This window comes from Calidris pugnax, unplaced genomic scaffold (genome assembly GCF_001431845.1).
Source record: "Calidris pugnax isolate Ruff unplaced genomic scaffold, ASM143184v1 scaffold77, whole genome shotgun sequence".
NCBI lineage: Eukaryota > Metazoa > Chordata > Aves > Charadriiformes > Scolopacidae > Calidris > Calidris pugnax.
Genome location: NW_015090788.1, coordinates 149570 through 159593, shown reverse-complemented (window position 1 = coordinate 159593; position 10024 = coordinate 149570). Strand labels below are relative to the sequence as shown.

Below are 10024 nucleotides of genomic sequence, written 5' to 3'. Positions count from 1 at the left end.
GGCGGAGGCAAGATGGCGGCGGTGGTACAGAATGTGGTGAAGCTGTGAGTGTTTCCCCTTCCCTTCCCCCTTTCCCTTCCCCACAAAACACACTCGATTTCGGGAGGGGGGGGGATTTAATGGCGTGGGGTTCCCCCCTTTAGGCCCGTCGTGTTGTGGGGGAGATCGAATGGGCCGGGGGCGAGGAGGGGAAGGGGGCGCGCTCATTGTTCGGGGTGAACTTTGCTGAGGCGCTTGTGTGTGTGGGGGGGGTTGTTGTAGAATCTCTTCGTTCCGTGAGGGGAGACCCCCCCTCATATGGCGTTATAAGAGGGCCTATAGAGCCCTGGGGGTGGAATCGCCTTGAGAAAGAGGCCTATAGAGCCCAAAGGGTATGTATGGCCCCGGGAGAGTGTCCTATAGAGGGCCAGGGAGGGGGGGAATGTCCCCTCTAGGCCATCCCTGGCCACCTCTGTACGTCCATCTTCTTCCCTCTGAGGTGGGGTCTTACAGATCCCCCATATGGGGGTGTGCTCACCCCCATAAGGCTCTTTGAAGTGGGAATTTCCCCCTATAGGGTCCTCAGAAGGGCCTTATAGAGCCCAGGGGTGCCCTCCCCCCCCCAGTGAGGGGGGCTTTATAGAGCCCTGGCTATGGATGTTCCCCTAGATTCACCCTGTCTGGGTGGGCCTCCAAATGAGGCAACCCCCCCTCCTCCTCCCCCCCCATATGGCCCCATAGGTGTTCCCATATGTCCTTGTGGGGGAAGGGAGGTCCCTGCTTTACGGTGCTATAGGTCTGTGTCCCACAGAGCCCTGGAAGTGGGGGAGGTCTCCTCAATATGTCCTTGTGAGAGGGAAAACTATAGAGCCCTTGGGATGGAGGTTCCCCTCCTCATATGGCCCTATAGAGCCCCGGGGGCATATATACCCTTGGAGAGGTATATAGCCCCCCGTTATCCACCCTGCTATAGCAAGGGGGGTGCAGGAGGTCCCCTATATAGCCCTATAAGGGTGGCCCATCCTCCCTGGGTGGGATTTGTGAACTTGGAGGTGTTTGGGGACCTTTTTTTTTTGCATCTCCTGGTGACTTTTTGGCATTTCCAGGGTCTGGTTTTGGGGTTTTTTTGGCATCATCTGGGGTTTTTTTTTTGGTGTCTCCCTTTATCTGGCAGCGCCTCGACCCCGGCACCGTTGCATCCCTGCTGCAGTTTCCTCTGAACCCTTCCTTCTTGGTGGGGTGTTGGTGCAAAACGGGGTGCGATTTGCACCCCTTGGGTCCTCTCTAATGAGATGAGGGTTCGTTAAGGGGCGTTGGGTTCTCCTCTGATGAGCAGGAGTTTGTTAAGAGAGGTGAGGGCTGATTTTCACCTGCAAATGCATTAGCCAAAACTCCTGGCAGCCAAGGGCACGGGCAGAGGCGGCTGCTGCATTTTTGGGACCCCTTTATTGGGCTGTTTTGGGGAGAAGCACAAACTGAGAGTCACAAAACACCTTTTTTGGACTCTTTTTTTGCCCCGAATCAAGAAGCTGATGCTTCTCAACGACGTGGCTTTACTGGTACCCCTGAGGATCTGCAGTTTTCAGTGAAGCACCTGAAACCATGTCTTCACCCGCCTTTGTCACTCAAATGTACTTTATTTATTTTAGAAGCTGCCGTTGGGGTTTGAGGCTGGATTTTTTCGGTCCCAGCTTGCTATTGAGGATGATGGAGAAAAACGTGGTGGGATTTTGTTTTCTTACCTTTTAAAGCCATTCCCTGGGCCATTCTTGTATCTCTGGGTACTGTTGGCAAAGAGTTTGCTCTTCCAAATCCCTCCTGCTTTAATTTTCTCCAAACAACAAAGCAGTGGCTGGGACAGGACAGTCTTTTTCCAAGGACTTTTTAGGTTTAAATTGTCCTGCTTCCCGCACGGGTACATCTTGCTTCCCTGGGCACGAAGCCTGCCCTGCCTTTTCCTGGCAGTTTTGGGGATGGAGGAGGTCGCATAATTTTTATTTTCCAGCCGTTTCCGTGCCACGATTTCTTACTGATGGTGCTAAACCACATAAAACCACCCGGTTATTGCCACAGCGATCCACTGACGCGATGTCCTTTACTGGAAGCTGCTCTTGAGGGCACTTAGGACTCGCTCAGCAGCCGGAGAAGGCTCTGAGCTGCTCTGAGTCCACAGGGAGCAATAATCGGGTTCGTTAGAGCTGTTTAAAACACATTAGTCCTTCCTGGAGGCTTCATTAGCTCTTTTTTTTTCCGCATCCGGCGCTGATTTTGAGCGGTGCTGCTCCTCGGCGGAGCTTTCTCCAGGTTGGTTTGTGCCTTGGGGATCAGCGAGCGTCCGCCCCTCGAAGCACCCCTTGGTTTTGGGGATGGAAGGGAAGATTTTGGGGTTGTACGTGGGAGCTGGGGAGATGATCTCCACTCGGAGTGTTTCCCTTTGCTCCCTCTCCATCCTCTCCGCATTCAGGGGAGCACCTGAAAACCCGTTTCATGTCACTTTCTTGGTGTCGAAGCCAAATCCTGGTGCATTTCTCACCCAGCCCAGGAACCCTCCATTAATTTGCAGTTAAAACAGTTATTTTGGGGCTGATTGCCTCTTTCCACCCCTCCAAACTCTGCAATCAAGCCAGTGGGAGAGAAATAAGTTGGAAACCAAACTCTTTTTGGGGTTTGTATTCCCATAAACGCCAATTTTTCTTCCTCTGTGCGATCTTCCTGTCGGCGGGGCTTCACCTGGACGTTACAAGGAATATTTAGGGCTCCTCAGTCTTGGTTATTGGGGCACAAATTGAGCGATTAGGGAGCGATGAAGTGATTTAGGAGGAAATTATAAAGCTCCAGGAGGGATTTGCATCCCCAAACTCCGGGATCGCGACAGTCGCCTGAGCCTGGAATTTGGGCTCCCTCTGCAGTCAGCAGGAAGAAAAAGGCAATTTGGGACCTTTCTTATTGCTCTTAATTACTCCTGGGCCACCGTTGGCCCTCCTGAAATCTCTGCTGTCACACCAAGGGCAGTGACACAAACCTCACTTCTCCGTTACAGGGCTGTGTAAGGAAACCAACATTTAATATTTACCAATATCTTCTTATTTTCAGTTATTCCCTCTCTACCTTTTGGGTTCCCCCCCCACACACACACAACTTACTTGCGCTGGGAGTAAAAACTCTGCAACAAAGTGATTTTTGTCCCGTCTCCTTTTCCTCCATTGGGCAAGATATTTCACACACACGAGTCTTCCAGCTCGTTATTCACTCACCTAAATTAGCCATCCCTGGAGCGTGGATGATTACGGGGCTCCTTGGGCTCTGCGCAGTCGTTCCAGCCGGTATTAAAGTGCCAAGATCAATATATATTGATATAAACAAAGGGTTTATCTCCTCTCCTGACACCTGGGAGGGGGGAAAAACCCCATCTCCAGCAGCCGAACAGACTCTCAGCTCTTCCCCTCTCCCTGCCACGCGCGGTGGGGAGGTCTCACCGTACTAATTACCTTAATTACAGCCACAGCCCTGACGCTCTCGGGTTGAAAGAGGAGGGTAGGGATGCGGCACGAAGGGGTCGTGCTCTTAGAAAAGAGGATGGGGTGCAATTAATGCATTTAAGGAAACCAGAGAGGTGCTGGAATCCATTAATAACACGTGGGCTTCTCACAGAAGGCTCTGGGGGCATGAAAAATGCCAAGGGGATCTCTTAACGATGCCACGGTTTGTCTGCCGGCAGCGAGGAAGGCACTAATCGCCTGTCGTGGCCATCCCCGTGGTCTCTGTGCTTCTGCTGGCCGAGGGGACATCTCTGTCCTCTGCTGATATCACGTGGAGTTGTGTCTTCGCTTCGCAAAGGAGATATTTTGGGCTGTGCTTCCTGTGAGGAGAGGTCCGGGATGAAGCACGGTGGGGTTCTTACTGGGAAGCCACCAGGCTGGGGGGACGAGAGGAGGGCAGGGGACGTTGTCTACCTCGATTTACAGCAAGGGTTTTGACACCATCTCCCATAACGTCCTCCTAGACCAGTTTGGGAAGGGTGGGTTGGGCGAGAGGACAGCGGGGTGGATGGAGAACAGCTGGATGGTGGAGCTCAAGGGCTTGTGACCAGCGACGTGGAGGCCTGTGGCTCCTGGTGTTCCCCAGGGGTCGGTACTGGGTCCCATCTTGGTCAATATATTCATCTGTGACCTGTCTGAGGGGACAGCAATACCTGCAGCACATTTGCTGGTGACCCCAAACTGGGAGGAGTGGGTGAGACAGCAGAAGGTTGGGCCACAATCCAGCCAGATCTGGACAGGCTCTAGAGTTGGGCCTTGAGGGAACCTCATGAAGTTCAACAAGGGCAAGTGGAGGGTCCTGCACCTGGGGAGGAACAACCCCATGGACCAGTACAAGTTGGGGGTTGGAAAGCAGCTCTGAGAGAGGGACCTGGGGGTCCTGGTGGACAACTAGTTGCCCATGAGCCAGCAATGTGCCCTTGTGGCCAAGAAGGCCAACAATCTCCTGGGGGGCATCAAGAAGAGCATGGCCAGCAGGTCAAGGGAGGTCATCCCCCTCTGCTCTGCCCTGGTGAGGCCACATCTGGAGAACTGGGACCAGTTCTGGGCTCCCCAGTTCCAGAAGGACGGGGAAGTACTGGAGAGAGTCCAGTGGAGGCTGCGAGGATGATGAGGGACTGGAACATCTCTCTGCTGAGGAAAGACTGAGGGACCTGGGGCTGTTCAGCCTGGAGAAGAGCAGACTGAGGAGGGATCTTATCAACCCTTTATTAATATCTAAAGGGTGGGGGGCAAGAGGATGGGGCCAGACTCTTCCCAGTGGTGCCCAGTTAGGGGGAAAAAGGGCAACGGGCACAAACTGGAAGATGGGAACTTCCATCTCAACATGAGGAGGAACTTCTTTACGTTGAGGGAGATGATGGAGTCTCCTTCTCTGGAGAGATTCCAAACCCACCTGGACACGTTTTTTATGTCCGACCTGCTCTGGTTGACCCTGCTGTGGGCTGAGGGTTGGATTTTGGGATTTGGGGGTGAACTTTGAACCCTCTCTTCTTCCCCCAACAGCCTCGGGGAACAGTACTACCGGGATGCCATGGAGCAGTGTCACAACTACAACGCCCGGCTCTGCGCCGAGAGGAGCGTCCGCCTCCCTTTCCTCGACTCCCAGACTGGGGTTGCCCAAAGCAACTGCTACATCTGGATGGAGAAACGTCACCGAGGGCCAGGTAAGGTGGGAAAAAGCCAGCTTGGGGACAAGGACTCTGTGTGTGTCATCACCTCGGATAATTTTGGGTTGTTTTTTTGGTTTTTTGAATAAAAGGTTTAGCCGCCGGGCAGCTTTACTCCTACCCCGCGCGCCGCTGGCGGAAGAAACGCCGTGCTCATCCTCCAGAGGACCCCAGACTTTCTTTCCCTTCTATCAAACCAGGTAAATCCTTCCCACTGCTGCTTTCTGCGCCCAGTTAGGGGTGACTTTTTGGGCAAAATCGTGCCCAAATATCACCGGATGATGATTGAGGGGCGGTGAATCCCTTTTTCTGACCCCGCCGCGCTGCGTGAGACGGGATCTTGCTGCATCTCCCTCTTCCCCCACTGATTTTTCTCCTTTTTCCCCCCACTGGCTCCTGCAGACACGGATCAGACCCTGAAGAAGGAAGGGCTGATCTCTCAGGACGGCAGCAGCCTGGAAGCCCTTTTGAGGACCGACCCGTTGGAGAAACGGGCCCTCCCCGATCCCCGCATCGACGACGACAGCCTGGGCGAGTTCCCCGTCACCAACAGCCGCGCGCGGAAGGTACAGCAGGGACAGGGCCTTCCCCTCGGCGGTGGGAGTGGGAGTTTCGGGGTAAAACACAGCTATTTCGGCCACGCCGCTCTGATTTTCCACCCCTTTCCTCTTTCCCTCTGCTTTTTCTGGGTTTGGGATGGATTTTGGGGGGCAGAGATGATGCTGCCGCCTTTGTGGCGATGTTGTGTAGACAGGTGGATGTTCCCTTCCTCACCATCCCATTAGAAACTCCCTTGATTCAGGAGAAGAGAGTTTCCCGCCCCAAAAATTTAGGGAGAGGGGAGGTTTTGGCTCCAAAAATTCAGGGGGAGGGGAGTTTCTGGCCCCACAATTTAGGGAGAGAGAGTTTCTGGATGTTTTTTTCATCCTTTCCTCGCTGCTTTTTGACTCCCTGACTAGAGACAAGCTCCGAGACATCTTGTCAAGCCAGATTCCTTTTATTCCAAAGCTTTTCCCCCCCCCCCCTTTCTTTATAGCAAATTTATTTTAAATAGAGATTTTTTAGCTGTCGCCCGGGAGTAGGAAGGATGTTCAGCCGGTTCTTCAAAGCGCTGTCTCCTCCCTGTGAAGAAAAAACCCTGGAAGAAAAAACAGAGTGAAGTTTTTGAAATGAAGACACGGGGAAGAAGAAAAAGCCGAGGGAGGTTTTAGGGAGGTTACAAGTGTCTGGTTTCTTTTTTGCGTCGATAGAATAATCCAGGGTCGTTAGAAATCACAGTAATTAGTTCTGGAAAGTTGCGAGTCGACGCCGTCTCTCTGCTGCTGGGGAATTCAGGCTGCTCTGCTGATGGTTTGGCCTCTTCCCGTTGCTGTTGGCTCCTGGGGAGTGTTTAATTCCAGGGAAGGGGTGTTTTTCTCCATGTATTTTATGATTTTTCCCCCACCATCGTGTTCCCCCCCCCCCCCCCGGGCTCTGCGCAGTCGTTCCAGCCGGTATTAAAGTGCCAAGATCAATATATATTGATATAAACAAAGGGTTTATCTCCTCTCCTGACACCTGGGAGGGGGGAAAAACCCCATCTCCAGCAGCCGAACAGACTCTCAGCTCTTCCCCTCTCCCTGCCACGCGCGGTGGGGAGGTCTCACCGTACTAATTACCTTAATTACAGCCACAGCCCTGACGCTCTCGGGTTGAAAGAGGAGGGTAGGGATGCGGCACGAAGGGGTCGTGCTCTTAGAAAAGAGGATGGGGTGCAATTAATGCATTTAAGGAAACCAGAGAGGTGCTGGAATCCATTAATAACACGTGGGCTTCTCACAGAAGGCTCTGGGGGCATGAAAAATGCCAAGGGGATCTCTTAACGATGCCACGGTTTGTCTGCCGGCAGCGAGGAAGGCACTAATCGCCTGTCGTGGCCATCCCCGTGGTCTCTGTGCTTCTGCTGGCCGAGGGGACATCTCTGTCCTCTGCTGATATCACGTGGAGTTGTGTCTTCGCTTCGCAAAGGAGATATTTTGGGCTGTGCTTCCTGTGAGGAGAGGTCCGGGATGAAGCACGGTGGGGTTCTTACTGGGAAGCCACCAGGCTGGGGGGACGAGAGGAGGGCAGGGGACGTTGTCTACCTCGATTTACAGCAAGGGTTTTGACACCATCTCCCATAACGTCCTCCTAGACCAGTTTGGGAAGGGTGGGTTGGGCGAGAGGACAGCGGGGTGGATGGAGAACAGCTGGATGGTGGAGCTCAAGGGCTTGTGACCAGCGACGTGGAGGCCTGTGGCTCCTGGTGTTCCCCAGGGGTCGGTACTGGGTCCCATCTTGGTCAATATATTCATCTGTGACCTGTCTGAGGGGACAGCAATACCTGCAGCACATTTGCTGGTGACCCCAAACTGGGAGGAGTGGGTGAGACAGCAGAAGGTTGGGCCACAATCCAGCCAGATCTGGACAGGCTCTAGAGTTGGGCCTTGAGGGAACCTCATGAAGTTCAACAAGGGCAAGTGGAGGGTCCTGCACCTGGGGAGGAACAACCCCATGGACCAGTACAAGTTGGGGGTTGGAAAGCAGCTCTGAGAGAGGGACCTGGGGGTCCTGGTGGACAACTAGTTGCCCATGAGCCAGCAATGTGCCCTTGTGGCCAAGAAGGCCAACAATCTCCTGGGGGGCATCAAGAAGAGCATGGCCAGCAGGTCAAGGGAGGTCATCCCCCTCTGCTCTGCCCTGGTGAGGCCACATCTGGAGAACTGGGACCAGTTCTGGGCTCCCCAGTTCCAGAAGGACGGGGAAGTACTGGAGAGAGTCCAGTGGAGGCTGCGAGGATGATGAGGGACTGGAACATCTCTCTGCTGAGGAAAGACTGAGGGACCTGGGGCTGTTCAGCCTGGAGAAGAGCAGACTGAGGAGGGATCTTATCAACCCTTTATTAATATCTAAAGGGTGGGGGGCAAGAGGATGGGGCCAGACTCTTCCCAGTGGTGCCCAGTTAGGGGGAAAAAGGGCAACGGGCACAAACTGGAAGATGGGAACTTCCATCTCAACATGAGGAGGAACTTCTTTACGTTGAGGGAGATGATGGAGTCTCCTTCTCTGGAGAGATTCCAAACCCACCTGGACACGTTTTTTATGTCCGACCTGCTCTGGTTGACCCTGCTGTGGGCTGAGGGTTGGATTTTGGGATTTGGGGGTGAACTTTGAACCCTCTCTTCTTCCCCCAACAGCCTCGGGGAACAGTACTACCGGGATGCCATGGAGCAGTGTCACAACTACAACGCCCGGCTCTGCGCCGAGAGGAGCGTCCGCCTCCCTTTCCTCGACTCCCAGACTGGGGTTGCCCAAAGCAACTGCTACATCTGGATGGAGAAACGTCACCGAGGGCCAGGTAAGGTGGGAAAAAGCCAGCTTGGGGACAAGGACTCTGTGTGTGTCATCACCTCGGATAATTTTGGGTTGTTTTTTTGGTTTTTTGAATAAAAGGTTTAGCCGCCGGGCAGCTTTACTCCTACCCCGCGCGCCGCTGGCGGAAGAAACGCCGTGCTCATCCTCCAGAGGACCCCAGACTTTCTTTCCCTTCTATCAAACCAGGTAAATCCTTCCCACTGCTGCTTTCTGCGCCCAGTTAGGGGTGACTTTTTGGGCAAAATCGTGCCCAAATATCACCGGATGATGATTGAGGGGCGGTGAATCCCTTTTTCTGACCCCGCCGCGCTGCGTGAGACGGGATCTTGCTGCATCTCCCTCTTCCCCCACTGATTTTTCTCCTTTTTCCCCCCACTGGCTCCTGCAGACACGGATCAGACCCTGAAGAAGGAAGGGCTGATCTCTCAGGACGGCAGCAGCCTGGAAGCCCTTTTGAGGACCGACCCGTTGGAGAAACGGGCCCTCCCCGATCCCCGCATCGACGACGACAGCCTGGGCGAGTTCCCCGTCACCAACAGCCGCGCGCGGAAGGTACAGCAGGGACAGGGCCTTCCCCTCGGCGGTGGGAGTGGGAGTTTCGGGGTAAAACACAGCTATTTCGGCCACGCCGCTCTGATTTTCCACCCCTTTCCTCTTTCCCTCTGCTTTTTCTGGGTTTGGGATGGATTTTGGGGGGCAGAGATGATGCTGCCGCCTTTGTGGCGATGTTGTGTAGACAGGTGGATGTTCCCTTCCTCACCATCCCATTAGAAACTCCCTTGATTCAGGAGAAGAGAGTTTCCCGCCCCAAAAATTTAGGGAGAGGGGAGGTTTTGGCTCCAAAAATTCAGGGGGAGGGGAGTTTCTGGCCCCACAATTTAGGGAGAGAGAGTTTCTGGATGTTTTTTTCATCCTTTCCTCGCTGCTTTTTGACTCCCTGACTAGAGACAAGCTCCGAGACATCTTGTCAAGCCAGATTCCTTTTATTCCAAAGCTTTTCCCCCCCCCCCCTTTCTTTATAGCAAATTTATTTTAAATAGAGATTTTTTAGCTGTCGCCCGGGAGTAGGAAGGATGTTCAGCCGGTTCTTCAAAGCGCTGTCTCCTCCCTGTGAAGAAAAAACCCTGGAAGAAAAAACAGAGTGAAGTTTTTGAAATGAAGACACGGGGAAGAAGAAAAAGCCGAGGGAGGTTTTAGGGAGGTTACAAGTGTCTGGTTTCTTTTTTGCGTCGATAGAATAATCCAGGGTCGTTAGAAATCACAGTAATTAGTTCTGGAAAGTTGCGAGTCGACGCCGTCTCTCTGCTGCTGGGGAATTCAGGCTGCTCTGCTGATGGTTTGGCCTCTTCCCGTTGCTGTTGGCTCCTGGGGAGTGTTTAATTCCAGGGAAGGGGTGTTTTTCTCCATGTATTTTATGATTTTTCCCCCACCATCGTGTTCCCC

At 53.5% G+C, this 10024-nt stretch overlaps 2 protein-coding genes across 2 annotated transcripts in view; both read left to right on the top strand.

Annotated features, from left to right (window-relative positions):
- Positions 1-6: 6 nt before the first annotated feature.
- LOC106902770 (zinc finger protein ubi-d4) overlaps positions 7-10024 on the top strand; it is a 58870-nt gene continuing 48852 nt past the window's right edge. Inside the window, exons 1-4 of the mRNA XM_014966559.1 lie at positions 7-44; positions 5025-5185; positions 5281-5388; positions 5591-5754. Coding sequence (XP_014822045.1) covers positions 13-44; positions 5025-5185; positions 5281-5388; positions 5591-5754 — 465 coding nt within the window. The 5' untranslated portion in view covers positions 7-12. The remainder of the gene's footprint in view (positions 45-5024; positions 5186-5280; positions 5389-5590; positions 5755-10024) is intronic.
- Positions 8417-10000, top strand: LOC106902776 (zinc finger protein ubi-d4-like). Its single transcript, XM_014966564.1, has 4 exons — positions 8417-8564; positions 8660-8767; positions 8970-9133; positions 9633-10000. Exons 1-4 carry the CDS (start codon positions 8432-8434, stop codon positions 9693-9695), a joined length of 468 nt encoding a protein of 155 aa, XP_014822050.1. The 5' UTR covers positions 8417-8431; the 3' UTR covers positions 9696-10000.